The sequence below is a fragment of the Notolepis coatsorum genome, assembly GCF_963971535.1.
Source record: "Notolepis coatsorum genome assembly, chromosome: 1".
NCBI classification, from domain to species: Eukaryota; Metazoa; Chordata; class Actinopteri; order Aulopiformes; family Paralepididae; genus Notolepis; species Notolepis coatsorum.
Window position 1 is genome coordinate 16,031,332 of NC_140165.1, and position 20,251 is coordinate 16,051,582.

The 20,251-nt window shown below is 45.4% G+C and overlaps 1 protein-coding gene across 1 annotated transcript in view; it reads right to left on the reverse strand.

Moving 5' to 3' along the window:
* LOC311224353 (uncharacterized protein) overlaps positions 1-20,251 on the reverse strand; it is a gene marked incomplete at both ends in the record, with an annotated part of 180,231 nt that overhangs the window by 97,347 nt on the left and 62,633 nt on the right. The window contains 1 exon segment of the mRNA XM_084309312.1: positions 14,411-14,471. Within this exon segment, the coding sequence (XP_084165438.1) occupies positions 14,411-14,471 (61 nt within the window).

Consider the following 20,251-nt stretch of genomic DNA (forward strand, 5'->3'; position numbering starts at 1 on the left):
CACAGATTCTCTGCCTGATGACTTGTCACAGAACTTCCCTGAAGTTTTTTCTGCAAGTGTTGTCACTCGGGCTCAATTGAAAAAGAGAGGTGATGAAATTAATTTGTCTGACTCTGTTTTTGCTTCAGCCTTTGTCAGGGAGGAGTTGCTGGCTCCAACTTCTGATACCGCTGACAAACCACTGACTCATAGTAAGGTACCCCCACAGACAACTGTAACTAGTTCCGACGCATTGAAGTTCCCCGTTACTCGTGAAATGCTAATTACTGCCCAGAAGGCTGACCCTTCTCTTGCAAAATGTTTCTCTTCTCTTGAAACAGAACAGAGGAGAGAGTTGCATTCTTATTTTGTGGATGAAGGAGTTTTGATGCGTACATGGAGGTCCCATGGTACTAGACTGGCAGAGCATGCACAATCGGAGATAGGGCTACCAGATCAGGTACCAGACTGGAGCACTGTTTATCAGATTGTTGTCCCTGCAGTTTATCGTCAGCATGTACTGTTCTTGGCCCATGACCACCCTTGGTCTGGACACTTGGGAGTCACTAAAACATACAACAGAATACTTCAACATTTCTTTTGGCCCGGTTTGAAGTCCGATGTAGCACAGTACTGTCGTACCTGTAGTACTTGTCAGATCACCGGAAAGCCAAACCAGGTAATTCCACCTGCTCCCCTCTGTCCTATACCAGCGGTCGGTGAACCATTTGAACATGTCATAGTTGACTGTGTTGGTCCGTTGCCAAGGACCAAAGCCGGCAATCAGTTTTTGTTGACAATAATGTGTACCGCCACCCGTTTCCCTGAGGCTATCCCTCTTCGCAGAATTACAGCGCCTGTAATAGTTAAGGCTTTGACGAAGTTCTTCTCCACGTTTGGACTGCCTAAGGTAGTACAAACGGACCAAGGCACCAACTTCCTGTCTAGGTTATTTGAGCAAGTGTTACAGTCCCTGGGTATCCGACATATAGTGTCCAGTGCCTACCACCCTGAAACTCAGGGGGCTCTAGAACGTTGGCATCAGACCTTAAAGTCCATGCTGCGTAAATATTGCTTAGACACAGAGAAAGATTGGGATGAGGGTGTCCCCCTTGTTCTATTTGCTGCGCGAGAGACCATACAGGAGTCTCTTGGTTTCAGTCCTGCTGAGCTCGTTTTTGGGCACACTGTTAGAGGGCCTCTGAAAGTTCTTAAAGAACGGTTCATGTCAAAGGGTGCCAGCACACCCACTAATGTTCTAGATTTTGTTAGCCAGTTTCGAGAGCGACTGCATCAGGCGTGCTCTCTCGCAAAAGAAGCGCTCTCTTCTTCCCAGAGAACTATGAAACGGCGCTATGACGAGAAAGCTGTTTCTCGATCTTTCCAGCCAGGTGATAAGGTTCTAGTCCTGTTACCTATCCTTGGTTCTGCTCTTTCCGCTCGTTTTTCCGGACCGTATGCAATAGACAAGAAGATAAGTGATACAGACTATGTGGTTCGCACCCCTGATCGTAAACGTCACTCTCGTGTTTGCCACATCAATATGCGTAAACCATATTTTTCCAGAGATAGTGTGCAGGTGAAGACCTCAGACCAGACAGCCGGACTGGCCGTCTCTGCTGTTGCCTCAACTCCAATAGTTCCGGACTCTCCTGACGTTAGTGGTGAGGACGTAGATGGCTTGGAGTTGCGCAATGCAGCCCATCAGGGTGCTAGATTGTCCAACACTGAGATGTTATTGAACCTGCCCACTCACTTAGCACACGTACCTGAGGAGCAGCGAGAGGACATCACAAATTTGATTCAGGCCTACATGGCTCTGTTTGGTGATGTTCCCTCCTGTACTTCTGTATTGGCCCATGATATTAAAGTTTTTTTTTTGATCCACTTTTTCTCCCATTTTCTATATTTTCTCCCATCCCAATTTCGTATCATCCAATTCAACCCTCCCCTGTCACGAACGCTGTTTCTTGCCTCCCACAAGCCGGCTGCAGTGAGGACTAAGTCATACATAGCACAAGTCCCCTCCGGTACTTGAGGTAACAGCAGTCGCATCTTTTCACCTGCGCAGCTCGATCTCTCGGTGTCGAGGAGTAACGCGTGGGAGGCTCACGCTGCCCCCGACACTTCCTGATTCTACTGCGCAGGCGCACCAACCGACTTGTAGGAGTCGCTTGTTCACAACGTTCGATCCCCACCCTTCAGTTTTTCCCTCCCCGTAATACGGCCAATGTGTATTACTGCGGACGACCAGCCAAACTGAAAAACAATGTGGAGAGCTGGATTCGAACACGCGAATCCTAGCGTCTCCACACTGGTGGCGAGTGCCTTAGACCACTACACCACCTAGCCGCCCCGCCCATGATATTAAAGTTAACAATGCTGTGCCTATCAAGCAACATGCATACCGTGTTAACATCACCAAGAGGGCCATGATGCAACAGGAGGTTGACTATTTGTTAAAACATGGTTTAGCCAAGCCAAGTTGCAGTCCCTGGAGTTCACCTTGCTTGTTAGCTCCCAAATCGGATGGAACTCCTAGATTTTGTACTGATTTCCGAAAGGTAAATGCTGTCACCGTGCCTGATTCCTTCCCACTGCCCCGCATGGAAGATTGTATTGACAACCTTGGATCTGCCACCTATGTTAGCAAACTAGACTTGTTAAAGGGTTACTGGCAGGTCCCTTTGACCCCCCGTGCCTCGGAAATCTCTGCGTTTGTTACTCCTGACAATTTTTTGCAATATACTGTAATGCCTTTTGGAATGCGTAATGCCCCGGCCACTTTCCAGCGACTGGTGACCCTAGTCCTGGCTGGTGTTCCAAATTGTAATGCCTATCTCGATGACCTGGTTGTCTATTCGACCAACTGGCGTGACCACATGACAACCTTGCAAACTGTCTTTGACCGCTTAGCTGGAGCCTCCCTGACCCTTAACCTTGCCAAGTGTGAGTTCGGCAAGGCTACGGTTACCTATCTTGGTAAGCAGGTAGGACAAGGCCAAGTGCGTCCGGTGGATGCAAAAATATCTGCAATCACAACTTTTCCAGTGCCTACTACTAGGCGGGAATTGCGTAGATTCCTTGGGATGGCTGGGTATTACCGTGGTTTTTGCCGGAACTTTTCTTCTGTCGTCACTTCTCTCACTAGCCTGTGTAGCCCGTCCAAACCATTCATTTGGACAGCTGATTGTCAAAATGCATTTGATAGTGTTAAAGCTCTCTTATGCAGTTCCCCTGTTCTCTCTGCTCCAGATTTCTCCCTGCCGTTCCAGCTGGAGGTGGATGCCAGCGGGGTGGGAGCTGGAGGGGTGTTATTACAGGAAGATCACGATGGTGTCAGTCACCCGGTTTGTTATTTCTCCCGGAAATTTAACAAACATCAACTAAACTATTCCACTATTGAAAAGGAGACTTTGGCTATGTTGTATGCGTTGCAACATTTTGAGGTGTATGTCGGTTCGAGCGTATTACCAGTGGTAGTATACACCGACCACAACCCATTGGTTTTTCTGTCGCGGATGTACAACCACAATCAGCGCCTCATGCGTTGGGCGCTCATAGTGCAAAATTATAACCTCAGCATAAAGCATAAGAAGGGGTCTGATAATGTGTTGGCGGATGCTCTGTCTCGTAGTTGAAATCTCTGTTGCTGTCGACTCGTTGTCTGTTGCTGTCGACTCGTTCTACTGTATATTGCTGTCGACTTGTTCTATTTTGCTGTCTACTCGGTCTATGTTGCTGTGGACTCGTTTTATGTTGCTGTCGACTCAGTCTCTCTTGCCGTCAAGTGTGGTTGTTGTACCAACTGCTAGTTTTTTTTATAGCTCTTTGTTTTGGAGTGCATGTTAACTCGGAGATGTTGAAAAACATGTTTAGTTGGTGTTAAGTGTCAAACATGTTTTTGTCTTATGTATGGGGGTGTTACATCCCAATGTATATATTCCCCAGTGTGTGTCTCCATGTGTGTGTGTTCTCCATTTTGTTTCCTCCCTCCAGCCATTGTTCCCTTCCCCATTGGTCCCTGCCAGGCCAATCCTTCCATTATTGCAACACAGCAGTGATTGGTGGATGGCTTTCCAGACTCCAACACTCAATCCACACCACCCAATCATGGATCACCCCACACCTGTTAAAACATGGCTTCTCACTTCAGTCTCTCTCTCTCTCTGGCATGAGGCTAGGCATGTTGTGTTTTTGGTAAACCTGTAACTTTGACAGTATTGCATTTCGTTTATTGCCTTTGGTGCTTAGTAGTAATTTCCTTGTGTGTGTATGGCCACAGAGAGAGCATTGTCAGCCATAGTTTGTTTTTGTATATATTCTGCTTTTGTTTCTGTATAATTAATGTGTTTTTCTCTCTTTCTCAGGAAGCACAGATGGGGTGAGCTGCCATTTCCTTTGGACATTGTTTTCTCCTGTTTTGGTTAGGTAAGAGTAGTTTAGGTAATGTAATCTCTTTTACCATAGATTAGATTGTGTTTATTTGGAGTATAGTGGTGTTTGTTTGTTGTTTTGGCCTGGGCTCACCCCTGAGCTACATGTGCTTCCTTTGCCTCTATTCAATAAATATCATTGTTGTTTACAAACCTGGTCCATCTTTTCTGTCAACCAACTGTTATGTTACAGCCCTTTACCCTTAGACTCACAGGGGTCGTAACACAACGCATCCGCGTTTCCGGCGCTCTCTGATTGGCCAGGTCATGTGACATGTGCGCCCAATAGCGTGTTTGCCCATTTCCGCGTCGAACAGCCTGCAAACTACCTGGTGTTCTATCGCCACGCTCTAAGACAAACTCTAACCTTAACCAACTTCGAAAGAGTGCCTAAGCTTAACCGGTGTAGAAACTTGCCGTCCCACGATTGGCGCTCATGTCACATGACCTGGCCAATCAGAGCGCAAAACGGGAACCCGGAAACGTGGATGCGTTGTAAAAAGGCTTCAAGCGTCCCCTCCGGTACACGAGGAGGCAGCCGTCGCATCTTTTCACCTGCACAGCGCAATCTCTCAGCGGCGAGGGTCTGCGTGGGAGGGACACGCCGCCCCCGTCGCTTCCTGATTCTACTGCGCAGGCGCACCAACCGACCTGTAGGAGTCGCTGTCCACAATGTCCGATCCCCACCCACCAGCTTCCCACCCCCAACACTGCCCAATTGCGTTAGTATGAACGACCAGCCAAGCCGGAAGCAATGCCGAGAGCTGGGCTCGAACCCAGCATCTCCTGCATTAGTGGCGAGCGCCTTGCCCACTGCGCCACTTAGCCGCACACGCATGCAGGGTTTGACTGAATAAAACAAATCAAATGTATTTGTAAGGCCCAACAACACACGTTAATGTCCCCATGGGCCGGACACGTCTTCTTTAAACAAGTCAAGAAGAAACATCACAATAAGTCAAGAACAAAACAAAAAACATGAAATCCAAAATAAATGTAAAATAAATAAACGCAACACTCCCAGACATAGCCCAGCGACGGTAAGGGAAAACTCACTAAAAACCTAGCAATAGGAAGAAAGCACCACAGGCAATGTGGAGGAAAGAACCCTTAGAAGGGCCGTTCGAGGGGGGATCCCCCTTCTTGGATGTCGGTGATAGTAGTGTTGCTATGGATGATCGATGGGTGGAGAATAAAACAGGCGAAACAGTTGGTATGTATGTACATATACGTGTAATAAAACACTACTATGTACTACATGCAGTAGCGACTTCACTGCAAGCCGTCATGAACACGTGGGTGGAGCATATAGAGCGCGACGCCAGCGCTGCAGAGTCGAGGGGGCTGGTTCCCCTCAGGGAGTTAATAGCAAACTTCATTTCACTTCCAAGTCCCGTGATAATTGATAATTACGCCCAAATCTCTCATTGCCAACCCTATTTTCGTTGTACACTCACAGAATTGCTCATGTGATTAATTAACCAATGACTCCAGTTAGAAGAGGAGTGTCTATGAGTGGTCTTGTGTGCGTGTGTGCGTGTGCGCGCGTGTGCGCGCGTGTGCGTGTGTGTGTGTGTGTGTGTGTGACTTGAATTGAAACAATCAAGGTGTACTTTAAGTGCAGGCACCATCAACTGTCAATATGAGGTCCAAGGAGCTCAGTGTTTCATTTCAAATCCATTGTGTACTGAGCCAAAATTATGACAATCGTGTTGATGTCCAAATATGTATGTACCAGACTGTATGACCTTGTCCTTTCACAAGTTCTAAAGAAGGTCGATGGCAAACTCGATCAAACAGCAATACAATGATTATTTTTTAAGTGCAAGATTAGATTAGATTAAAATGTATTGTCATTTATACAGCACAAGTACAACAAAATTGGGTTTGGCATCCAACCAGAGTACACGTATAACAGTAGAGTGCAATAGTAATATACAATGTCCAGGTGATTAAAGTGGGTAGAAAATATATACATTAGTACTACTGAGTATAGTGCTAATAAGATGCTTGTACAGAGTTGTAGTATTAATATGTACAGTGATACAGGTATAAAGACACTATGGTAGTCAGTCATACTGGCCGGCAGCGCAGATACAGACTGATAAATAATATATACAGTATAAGATGCAGTCTGGCACATTTCTGGCACATCACCTACCAGACGCAGTTTGGTTTATTTCCTGACACAAACAAGTTCAGTATATAATAACAAGCGCTTTTTCATGTTCTTCTGAATAGGCTTCGCGAAGTAAACTCCATCGATCTAAACTCCGCCCACCGGCAAAACTCCAGACAGACAGAGAGATGACGCCCAGGGAAGGAGAGAGGTAGAGGAGAGTGAGGGATGAGGAGAAGAGAGAGGAAAGTGAGGGATGAGGAGAAGAGAGAGTGTGTTGCCAGGCAGCCAGAGAGAGAGAGAGAGAGAGAGAGAGAGAGAGAGAGAGAGAGAGAGAGAGAGAGACAGACAGAGAGAGAGGGGGGGAGAGAGAGGGGGGGAGAGAGAGATAGAGCGATAGAGGAGAGATAAGAGAGAGAGAGAAGCAGAGAGAGAGAGAGAGAGAGAGAGAGAAGCAGAGAGAGAGAGAGAGAGAGAGAGAGCGAGAGGGAGAGAGACAGACACACACACACACAGTGGCCCAGACCAGAGTCCATTACTCCTCATAATGCTGAGCTCGGCCGCCCTACCGGCCCCTTCATTCTCCTATTCATCCGTCCTGCTGGAGACCGGCAGCCGCACCCCCGCGCCACCCACACCCACCCACACACACACACACACACCACACACACACACACACACACACACACACACACACACACACACACACACACACACACACACGCTCACACTCTCGCTCTCTCTCTTCCAGGGACATCAGTTACCGGCTAACAGCTCCGGTGATTATTTCCCAATTATGATGGTGTAGAGGTGGAGGGAGAGAGATGGAAGCAGGCCTCTTCCTCTCCAGGCTGGAGGGACTGGGAGCAGGAAGGCCAGTGTCAATCAATGAGCCCCGCCTCTCCTCCCTCCTCGTGGGATCCGGGCCAATCAGGGGGTGGGTGGGTGTGAGTGGATCTTCCTCCAACGATCGCCTCCGTGGCGATCTAGGCTATTGATCTGCCTCCCTGGTGTGTGTGTGTGTGTGTGTGTGTGTGTGTGTGTGTGTATAGTGTTCAACTGCAATGGAGATCTTTGTAGACAACTTACCATATTTAGATAATAAAGTTTGAAAACCTTGTTCCTCTGAAAAAATTTATCTGGGTTATATGGTTCTTCGGAGGTACTCAAAAGACACGCGCACGCACACGCACGCACACACACTTCATGTAGCCATACTCTGACTAAAATCGTCCACAGAGCTTCCGTCTTCCACGCCACACACCGACGCACTAAGCGAGTCCCCTCCTCCCCTACCGACGCTCCTCTGAGACAGGAGAGGGTTAACTCAGTCTCCCCGGCGGGTCTCCATTATCTCAGTCCCAATAAACACGGGCTCTGTTTCATGTGGTCGGAGATGAAGCCATTGTTTTAATTGGTCCCATTAAAGCCCCCGGGCTCCTTTAACGAGGAGCCAGTCGTAAACATTTACCTTCAGGTGAGCGGGGCCGGCGCCAAGGGCAGCACTGGAGCCCCGCTCCCTGGTAGAAGAGGAGAGAAAGGGCCGACCCGGGTTCAAATAAAGCTCCTTTATGAAAACTAGAGTCGGGTAAAAGTTGCTATTTGAGCGTGGCTGGGACTAAGCACTCGCCTACCACCGCAGAGACTCTGGGATCAAATCCAGCTGTCAGCGGTACCTCTGGCTTGGTCAGTCGTCCCTACTAACACAATTGGCAGTATAAGCGGGTGGGAAGCCGGTGGGGTGTGTGTCCTGGTCTCTGTAAACTGCGGTTCCTACTGGTCGGTCGGGGTGCCTGTTCAGCAGGGAGGGGATTTGGGGGAAATAGCGTGAACCTCCGCACGCGTTACATTCCCCCAGTGAGACTCCTCGCTGTCAGGTGAAAAGAAGCGGCTGGCGACTCCACATGTATCGGAGGAGGCATGTGGTAGTTCTACACCCTCCCCAGGCCGACAGTGGGGCAAGGCGTGCAACGACCAGGAAAGGAATTGGCATAACGACTCATTTATTTGAACCCGACTCAATTGGGATGGGTGAAAAAGACAGAAAAAAGCCCAAAAATAAATAGAATAAATTTTTTTCCTTTCACTGCCGACACCGATCCGGAAGGTTCTAAGTATCTTCCAGCGCCAAGTACCGATCCGATCCATTACTTCCACTGAACAGATAAGACTCAGACCCATTAGTTTGGGCTCATTGGATGAAAATGATCAAGATGTGTTTTCCCATTACAGGGGTCTAACAGGCTTCCCTGTGGCCATAACGGCAGACACTTTACATAATATGGCGTCTGATATCATCCCATTACAAATGAGTCATGACAAACACTCCGTCCATCCGTCCGTCTGTCTGTCTGCATCCATTGCCCCGCTCCATGGTTTGGCCAATCGATCGAGGCAGAACCCTTCAGTAACCCTTGGAGGCCGATGGATCTTCTGAAAGATAACGCTCAGGGGATTGTTGCCGAAACACGTTGGTTTTAATTGTATGAATAAAGAACGTTATAACAACAGGTAGTTCCGATCACGCATTGTGATTGGTCCGAGAGCGTTCTAAACAGTGCGTATATTTATGATACAAGCGGAAACTGTGTCAACGTGACCTGTACTCTTACGCGGACAACGCTACGTTTGATTTAACGTACCCGCCGCGTTAACCATAAACGAGTGGATAGATAAAGAGGATGCCGATCCAACGAAAGACGAGCTGGACGCGCTGGAGAAGAGCTGCAATGAAGTCAACACCACCAAGTGGACGGCCTGCAGGGCATTGAACTGGCCCGACTCCCGGAGCTGTCCGAGGTGCTGATCCCCCGAGGTGCTGATGATGACTGTCGCTTGCATTAAGACTATGCGTCATTAGTTTGGGTGAGACGCACACACACACACACACACACACACACACACACACACTAGGGCTGTCCCCAAAGCCTATTTTTGGGATTCGAACTTCGTCAGGGTTTTTCGAACGGACGTTCAAACCTTCATTTTTTATTCAAAAAGAATTTAAAAAAAAATCTAAATAAATCTTTACATTTCTTTTTTATAAATATCCTTGAACTAAATCCTCAATTTGAATAAAGTGATTAATCTGATTAAATTAGTCTTTTTTTTATGAAATCAACTTTCTTTAATTAATATAACTCATCAGTTTTTTTTTTTTTTTATATTAGTGTAGTCTAATCTGTATCTGCAACTGTGAAGAAAAACCCCATTAAAAAAATAATTTTTTTTTTTTTTTTAAATTCGAAACTGTCCGAGGTGCTGATCCCCCGAGGTGCTGATGATGACTGTCGCTTGCATTAAGACTATGCGTCATTAGTTTGCGTTGCCAAGCTTGTTGATAGTAGGGGTGGGAATCGCCAGAGACCTCACAATACGATACTATCGCGATACTTGCGGCACGATACGATAGTATCGCGATACTAAATATATCGCGATACGCTGAGTATTGCGATTTTATTTTTTTTGGATCAGATTTAATTTATTACCCTTTTTCAACTGTAAAGTTAAACTTTGTCAACATGTTTTATCTAATAAAATAAAGTGCAGTCTGTTCATCTCACTTCAATAATTTTTATTGCAGAACATGGTATTTTCTCAAGCAGACGGATGTAAACAATGTAATCTGTGTTACCTGACAAACTGAACTGTTTGTATTACAGTCATATTCCAACTTAACTGAATGCACATGTGTGTGTGGACTACTGTACTATTACAGGTATTGAAATGAACAATGCAACTTCCTTATACAAAAAAAATTATAATAATAATCTTTTATTTTTAATGAATAATTAAATATCGATACTTGGCGTCCCTGTATCGATACAGTATCGCCACGCAAAGTATTGCGATACTACTACGTATCGATTTTTCCCCCCCACCCCTAGTTGATAGCCTACTCCATTTGAAATTCCATAGCAACTTTTTAGGAACTATTTTTCTACGCAAAGTTCACTGAAATCGATATAAAAGACACTAGAATTGTCTGTATTCATCCTATATTTTTCCCGACGGTGCAACCTGTTGTATAAAAGCAATAATACACTCGGAAGCCTGTGGTATGTCGAATATTGCCACTCTGTGATGCGTACGCCACGAGAGGCGGGCGCATCGCATCACAGCCGTGGCAATATTCATGACATTGTATTATTTGTGTATTATTGCTTAATTATTATTTAGAACATCAATCGGCCTCCAAGAGTTGCTGAGTGTTTCTCCCTTGATGTTTTTTTCCCCAGTTCACGCACCTTGGTTGAAGGGTGTACTTGCAGCAGATCTTTAGTTTCTCGTGGCCAATCGATGTGAAACGTGGGGCCATTGAGCAGTGAGCCAGGGGCCGCCCAGGCTGCTTCTTACATGTTCTTAAGCGGTTTATAAGCTGTTCATTTTAGGCCAAGTCACAGAGTTGTGGCACGCACACCCCCCCGGAAGTCTGCGGTAGTTGTGGCATACATACTGTATATCTCTGGGAATAGATTACTTAATATAATATTACTTAAAGGGTTTATTGCAACAAGGGGGAGGACCTGATAAGCATAGTGTTGCTTCCTATTCCGTCAAGAGACTTGTTTTGTAATTGTACTTTTTAAAATTTTCACAGCAAATTATCCTTGTATTTTTATTTGTTATTATATATATATTAAAAAAAAATTGTCATTTTTATTGTCGTTTGAAATAAACTATTCATTCATTCAACTAGATCCGGGAGATCACAAGATTATGTGTAATATCATCTCCTGTTTACCAATTTGTTTTTAAGTTGTATAGTGATTGCATTAAATCAGGCTTTGTATGGGGGGCATGTGTGTTGCCAGATTAGATTGAGAAACCGTCTCATCCCCTTCATACACTACACTTAATTATTCCTGCAGATCCCGGCAACCCAGAGTGAACGTACATCTCCCCGGTGCTCAAATGTTCCGACTTCACCCCTAAATCGCTCCCACTGAACTAGTGGTGAAAGTAGGGATGCACCGATCCGACTTTTTCAGTCCCGATACCGATACCTGGGTTTGGGTATCGGCCAATACCGATCCGATACCCATTGTCCAAGTTTTTTCCCCAAAAAAGTTAAAAAAATAAATTTATCCACGTTTTTTTTTACATTAAAATATATATTTGTTTAAGAATTGTAAAGGATCACAAGTGTGTTTTTGATTTGTTGTAAACAAAGACAGAAAATAAACTTCATTCATTCAATTAATAAACTGTATGCCTCACTGTCTCTGTGGATCATTCTTTTGTGCAAGGCAACATCAGGCTTCACTTAAAACATTACTTTCCTAACTTAGTGAAACTAAATGTAACAAATTAACACATAGATATAAATGTACTGCATGGTTATTTCTTATTTTATTTATTATAAAAAATAAAAAAAAATAAAAAAATCCAATATATATATTTTTTTTACCGATACCCGATCAAGCTATTCACTGAACTATAGTGAAAGCACCGTAAAACTAGCATGCTGTGGGTCCACAACATCAGTCTCCCATTCATCGTCCATGAACCGGCTCAAGACCGGAGACGCCGGATGACGACGACATCACTATAGTTTGACTCTTACATCTCTGTCTTCTATCTTTGGGGGAAGAGAGCATCTCAAATATTGGAGTGAACCTTCCTAGGCCAATGGAAATAACATATCGCTGCTGTCGGGACAAAACCTCATAACTTCATTTTTTGAAAAAAAGAAATTATTATATAAATCAACTCCGTAGATCATCCTCCATATGTGTGTGTTTAAACAATGGGAAAGCATTAAACCGATCATCTGTCTAAACCTCCTAACTCTATTCACCCTCAAATCTGTGTTCGTTTTTTTCATCTGCTGAAAAGTTGGGTTTTTGGAGTTATGAGGTTTTGTCCCGACAGCAGCGATATTGGAATTCTTAATATGGCTGGTGTTTCCCTTTAAGTGAGGCAATCAAGTCAAGTGTTCCCTATATTAATCCCCTTGGGGACATTCAAGTGTCATAGCAGCATGGGGGGGGGGGGGGTACAGGTAGGGTGGGTAGTAATAATAATAGAATATAGAACAACGTGCAAGTAGTAATGATAATAGTGATAACAGTAGTAGTAGTGAACAGTAGTGAGTGGCAGGATTCAATCAGACAGTAGTAATAGCGACGATGGTATACACGGTCCAAACCGTAGTAACACACCAGTCTGTGTTTGTGTTAGTTTATTATTTGCTTAATATAGGCCTAAATAAGAAGGACGACGTTGACATGACCATAAAACAAACTCAATCCAACTCCATAATAGACTACAATTAGGGATGTCCGATATTATCGGCCGATATCGGCATTAAAATGTGATATCGAAAAATATCTGTATCGGTTTTCAAAAAATAAATAAAAATATATTTTTTTTACATTTCTATAACCTTTATTTACCCAGGCAAGCAAGTAAGAACAAATTCTTATTTTATTTATTGTCAAAAGTATGCATAATGTTGTGTTAATTCCACAACAAGAGATATGTAATGTTAATTACCTGAAATTATTCCATTTTTGGGGGGGGGGGACCCTGCATATATCGGTATCGGTTGATATCGGTATCGGAAATTAAGAGTTGGACAATATCGGTATATCGGTATCGGTAAAAAAGCCAATATCGAGCATCCCTAACTACAATCCTTTACAGGCAGGTCTCTGATTGGTCGTGAGGGCGTGCGAGTGGCCCTCATTACAGCCGGTAACTGAGCAACAGCAGACAGGGACAACCAATAGGATCTCGACGTGCACACACACAGCGCCGGGGCAGCGGCTGTATATATTACTTTAAGTGTTAAGAACAGTTATGATAAGGCTGTGTTAAATATTTAAACTGCACGGCTAACACGATTTAACTTTAACCATCAATCTTAGTTCGCCCTCTGAGAGGCTGCCATTTATTCTAATGGGAACGTCTCCCCTTTGATCAGATTTATGACGGAGGCCGGGCCACTGGTGCTGGGCTGGGGAGGGGGGGGGGGGGGGGGGGGGGGGGGCTCAGACACAGACTCTACAATGGCCACACTGTATCTACAGCAAACCAAGGATCATTCACATCTAAACCAAGGATCAGTCACATCTAAACCAAGGATCAGTCACATCTATTCATGTGAGTACGACATATATCCATCTCCCTCCAACATAAAACAATCGCTGGCGAATGGAGCGGTGTTATGGTAACCTATTGTATCCTATATAACAAGGTTGGGTGGTCCTCTCTGGTAGAGGGATGGTGATAGTTATGGTACTCACCAATATATCCTAACATAGAGACTGTCCAGATTATAATTACTGCATTCTACATTAATTGCACACACATCCACTCACTTTAAACATTCACCTTTAACATTCACGTTAGATACTTTTTAACACTACGCCATATTTGATCTATTTTTTTTTTTTACTTTGCGCTACATATCTACCTCATCTCTGCATTTTGTACTTTAGTTTTGTATATTGTTTGGTCATTATTAATTTTTTTACTGTATGAATCACAATCGTAGGGGGCTCATACAGAACCAAGCATTTCACTGTAATGTACACGTACCTTAATGTATATGTGACAAATAAAACAAACCTCGAGTATGAATAGAGATTGAAATGATGAATTGCATGAATGTGTTTTCAGCTGATTATCACAAAGCACGGCCAGTGGTCCAACCATAGTCGTGACCAACAGGAGCAGGGAGCAGGGAGCAGGTGGTCCGACAGGGCGCCGCTGGGTTTCACGTGATCAGAGGCCTCTCTACCAGTCAGCAGCCCTTAACAACAAGCTCCCCGCGGGGGGGGGGGGGGGGGGGGGGGGCAACCAAATCTGGAGGCCGATGGAGGAAGACAGCTAACCTTTTCACTCCCGACACCCTACTACACGAACCAACCCCGAGTGTAAAACGAGAGGAAGTGAGGAAAGACGGAGCAGCGTGACGACAGGGTGCGTCTCTGGTAGGAACCAACGTGTGAGGAGTGATGGAGAGAGAAGAGGAGCTGCAGGAAGAGGAATCATCTGAGAGAGAGAGACAGAGGAGAGAGAGAGAGAGAGAGAGAGAGAGAGAGAGAGAGAGAGAGAGAGAGAGAGAGAGAGAGAGAAGAGGAGCTGCAGGAAGAGGAATCATCTGAGAGAGGAGGGGGAGAGAGAGAGCGAGAGAGAGAAGGGAGAGAGAGAGAGAGACAGAGAGAGCGAACGAGGGATGGAGGGGGAGAGAGATGGATGGAGAGGGATAGAGAGAGAGGGGCGGAAAGAGGGATGGAGAGAGAGAGATGGGAGGGAGAGAGAGGGAGAGAGGAAGGGAGAGACCGATAGAGGGAGAGAGAGGGAGAAAGAGAGGGGGGGGAAGAGAGAGAGAGAGAGAGAGAGAGAGAGAGAGAGAGAGAGAGGAGAGAGAGAGAGAGAGAGAGAGAGAGAGAGAGAGTCTCAGCCCTCTGTGTTCTCAGTGTGTCCTGGCGAGTTTATTACGGCGCTGTCAGCCCGCTTGGCCGCGGCGTCATAAATATCGACTAATGAGTTGGAAGGAAGGAGGGGGGACGAGGTGGCCGAGCAGCGGCGCTCTGCGCGGGGGAGCGAGCCGCCAGGGGAGCCGGGAAAAGGTCAGTGTTGTACCTCACTCACAGGACCGGTAATTAATCCAGTCTACAGACCCGGCTCTCTCCTCCTCCCTTTAGAACCCAAACGCAGGTCCCTACACCCTCCGTGGGAATCACAACAGAGAGAGGAGTGCATTATGGGTCCCCTTGCTCTAGACCAGTGGTTCCCAAGCTTTTTTTAGTGAGCCCCCCCCCCCTCCCCCCTTTTAGTTTCTCAGTGTGAAAAACGTTTCCATCTTTGTTTCTGATCATAGCGTTAGCTAATAGGGGTGGGAATCGCCAGAGACCTCACGATATGATACTATCGCGATACTTGCGTCTAAATATATACTAAATATATATATATATACTAAATATATCGCGATACGCTGAGTATTGCAAAAAAAAATTATTATTTTTTGATAACATTTAATTTATTACCTTTTTTCAACTGCAAAGTAAAACTTTGTCAACCTGTTTTTTTTTTTTTACTTTTTTTTTTTTTTTTTAGCGTTTATCGCTTTTCTGGTCAAGCATGACCGACAGAAACAGGTTGAAAATGGGATGTAGAGCAGGGAAGACATTCTGAGAAATGACGGCGGGTCCGGAATCGAACTCGCGTGTCCCAGATCCGTGACGAGCACGGTTTTCCCCGACGCAGAAATAGCGCCGAGATATGCGGTGAGCTACGGGAGCTCCCCTGTCAACATGTTTTATCTAATGAAATAAAGTTCAGTCTGTTCATCTCACTTCAATAATTTTTATTGCAGAACATGGTATTTTCTCAAGCAGACGGATGTAAACACTGTAATCTGTGTTGCATGTACCTGACAAACTGAACTGTTTGTATTACAGTCATATTCCAACTTAACTGAATGCACGTGTGTGTGTGGACTACTGTACTATTACAGGTATTGAAATGAACAATGCAACTTCCTTATACTTTAAAAAAAAAATTTTATGAATAATTAAATATCGATACTTGGCGTCCCTGTATCGATACAGTATTGCCACGCAAAGTATCGCGATACTACTACGTATCGATTTCGTGTGCGAGTGTCTCTCTGTGCGAGTGTGTGTGTGTCTGTGTGTGAGTGTCTCTCTGTGTGTGTGTGTGTCTGTGTCTCTGTGCGTGTGCTGTCTCCCTGTGTGTGTGTGTGTGTGTCTCTGTGTGTGTCTGTGTGTCTGTGTGTGAGTGTCTCTCTGTGTGTGTGTGTGTCTGTGTCTCTGTGCGTGTGCTGTCTCCCTGTGTGTGTGTGTGTCTCTGTGTGTGTCTGTGTGTGTGTGTGTGTCTGTGTGTGAGTGTCTCTCTGTGTGTGTGTGTGTCTGTGTCTCTGTGCGTGTGCTGTCTCCCTGTGTGTGTGTGTGTCTCTGTGTGTGTCTGTGTGTGTGTGTGTGTCTGTGTGTGAGTGTCTCTGTGTGTGTGTGTGTGTCTGTGTCTCTGTGCGTGTGCTGTCTCCCTGTGTGTGTGTGTGTGTGTGTGTGTGTGTGTGTGTGTGTGTGTGTGTGTGTGTGTGTGTGTGTGTGTGTGTGTGTGTGTGTGTGTGCGTGCGTGTCTCCCTGTGTGTGTGTGTGTGTGAGGCCCCATGCAGAGTGAGCCCCCCCCCCCCCCCCCCCCCAAGCAGCGCTGGTCCTCTTATCAAAACAATCCCCGGCTAATTTGTCTTAGGCTGAGGTTAGACTAGTGTATTCCTGGCGTTTTTTATACGTTTTTGACGACGTTTGATGTCCTATCTACACATAAACGCGTTTTTTGGCGTTTTTTTGTGGATACGGCTGAAACGCAAAATTGTGTTTGCGTTTGGAGATACGCAAAAAAACGAGTCGACAAACAGCGTGTAGTCAGCACGCTACCGTTGTTGCGAAAACGCCCATGCGCAGTAGATACCATCTGCGTGCCCTTCCGGTGACAGCAGAGTGTGTGTTGGTGTGTTTGCTTGGGACAGAGCTCCGTGTCCCAAATAGCTTCAGCTACCATGTGTTGTCAAGTTATTGTTATAAGGACCCCAGTCCAAGCTACAACAGTCTGCATTCCCTTAACAATTGTTTGTATTGAGCCGTATTGTATTGTACCCATATGCAATATGTTAAATAAAGTTTACATCCATTCATTCTGCTAGCATTACCGATGGCATGAGCAGCTGGCTAACGTGAGCTATCAGGATTCAGACCCTGTTAGCTCAGAGTTCCTCTTTCAACTTAAGAAGCATTAAACAAAATGGCCCAGTCATCTATTCACCTTTGTTTAATACACACAGCGTTGTCTCTAATGTTATCTAACTACTGATAGCTCGCGATATCATCAGTTTTGATGCTGGCTAAGTAGCGTGAGCTAACAATGCTAGAATGCTACCGATCGTTTTTTAGCCTAAACTATCCGCTCTTGTGGTCACTTGTGTTGATGTTAGTTTTGTTTCATCAACAAATGACAGGCAGAACACACAGTGAATGTATCCGTTTTGTTTATTGCACTTTTATTAGGCTTTGCTGAAAAATTATTGCTGCATTGAGTAAAGCAAGATGGTGGCGCGGCATAGGCGCCTGCCTTATTGACATTTCTTTGCTGGAGCTTCCACCAGGAAGTGTATTGGCACATTCGTTCTGATTGGTTGAAATTGCCTTCATGTTTGCCACCTACTGCCACCTACTGCTTTGGCAGTGTACTACATCAGTATGCTCTGGTGACAAAAACGAAAAAAAAACGAAAGTGTGACTCGAGGCGCATGACGTCGCGGCGATACGCGGCGATGCGTATAAGAAAACAATACGAAGATGATACGAAAGGTGTAACCTCAGCCTTAATCAGCGTCAGCCGGATGTCTCTCCCTCTTGATCCAGCAGCTCCTCCGCTTTGAGGAATACAATCAATTAATAAATAATAAGTAATAATAAATAAAAAAGCCTTGGTGTCTTATTGGTGATGTCGTTGACATTGTAGTGTGAAAGGTATCTCAACGTACTAATACTTAGTTGAACTTGGCAGTAACCGTTTCAATAATACCGTTGGCGTTAATCATTTTGAGCATGTTTCTATTTAAAGGCGCTATATATATATATAGATAACATTCAGCCACTGGATCTCGCACTAATAAGAGGTAGGGAGGGGATTTCTTTTATATATACATTTATTAAATCAATACTTTGATTCCGCACCTTTTCGAAAAGCTCTGTACATTAGTATTATTTAAAGATTGTTACGAAGGATCAGATTAAACCGAATATATATATTTATTTATTGATATATATTGAATAGTATTTGTATATCGTTTGATATCCCTTGTATATTCCTTGTACATATACACGGAATATCCCTTTAGCCTACTATAGCCCATAATAGTTCATTCTCTTATTGACAAAAGGACCAGGCGCCAGGGGACCAGCCCCTGGCGTCAAGTTCAAAGGTACCGACGAGACATGTCCGTACTAGCCCCGGCTCCGCTCAGGGATACGGCTACCGAAATGAGAGTGGCACTATTTGCTCACCGTGCATATAAATATGGCGCAAGTAAATGTAGAAGACTCTTAGTCCTTTACCCTTCTTCCAACTTAGTAACAGAACGTGAAGCCTCACCCACGATACCACGTGCGGTGTAGTATGGCCTGTTTGGCCTTAGAATAGCATCGAGACCTCGTGCGAATTAATAACTGAATTGTCAGAGTTTGGCACTGTACCGTCGAGTGCAACGTATTTCTATTAAGTAATAATAGTCTATCGTGTATGGTGCATCGTGCGGTTAGAGTTCTAAAGTGACCAGCATCTCCAACGCTTCCTCGTGTTATCTAGAGTCTTATCCAGGCTGGGCCGACCACATGGCGCTTTCATCCGAGGAGATCTAGGCGAGGATCGAGGGACATGTACACTGGATTACCTACCCGACGACTGCTGAGCCCTATGCGGCTGGAATATATATTTGCTTTGGTACTGTGATTTGTGGAGCGGATAATCGCCGACGCCTGTGAGTGTTGGATTTACCCCCGAGAGGAGTCAAGTTGAGTCGGCGCTCAGAGAGACTGAGGTCGCCTAGCTTCTTCTTCACTGTGGAGCTACAGCCTACAAGAGAACCAAGGTGTATTCATCTGCGGATCAAGAGTCTACTGCACTGTCTTCTGTACTTGAAGTCTCCCTAGATATCGTTGACCAGACGGTCTACTACCGACGGCTCTCCTACCCCCCCTACCGGCTTACAACCGGGAGGACCCCTTCCAGAACATCCCGCTATATCATTAAGTGTACCATAGATCTAATTCCCTAAGAGCCAGGTTGTATACTTGCTTCCTGCGTAACCAGAGATTGGACATTCAGTGTTGATTTGCCTACGAGTACTCATTTGCCTTACAAGTGCATTCAAATCATAAATGTAATAGTAAATATCATATGTACCTTTTGCTATATTAAATATTTGATTATTACCTTTGTCTGGAACCGATTTCATTGTGGGAAAGTGTTCATCATATTTAGATATCGTGTACTGTATGGCCAGTAGTTAAAGTACATAAAGCGGTAGTGGTTTAATGATACCATACTTATCAATAAAGTCAGGGAATTGTACCCCTCAGTTACAAAGATAATAAAAAGAAGAAAAAAACTATAACACCTTTAATTAAACCACTTCTGATCCAGAGGTAATGCATCTTACATGTACCCCCCCCCCCCCCCCCCCCCCCCACCACTGTGATGAAGAGGAGGACTGAGGAGGAGTCAAGTGTAGAGAGAGAGAGCTGACTGTGATGAAGAGGAGGAGGAGTCAAGTGTAGAGAGAGAGAGCTGACTGTGATGAAGAGGAGGAGGGGGGAGGAGTCAGGTGTAGAGAGAGAGAACTGCCACCCTGACTGTGATGAAGAGGAGGAGGAGGAGGAGTCAGGTGTAGAGAGAGAGAGCTGCTGCCCTCCTGACTGTGATGAAGAGGAGGAGGAGTCAGGTGTAGAGAGAGAGAGCTGCTGCCCTCCTGACTGTGATGAAGAGGAGGAGGAGGAGGAGTCAGGTGTAGAGAGAGAGCTGCTGCCCTGACTGTGATGAAGAGGAGGAGGAGGAGGAGTCAGGTGTAGAGAGAGGAGCTGCTGCCACCCTGACTGTGATGAAGAGGAGGAGGAGGAGGAGGAGTCAGGTGTAGAGAGAGAGCTGCTGCCACCCTGACTGTGATGAAGAGGAGGGGGAGGAG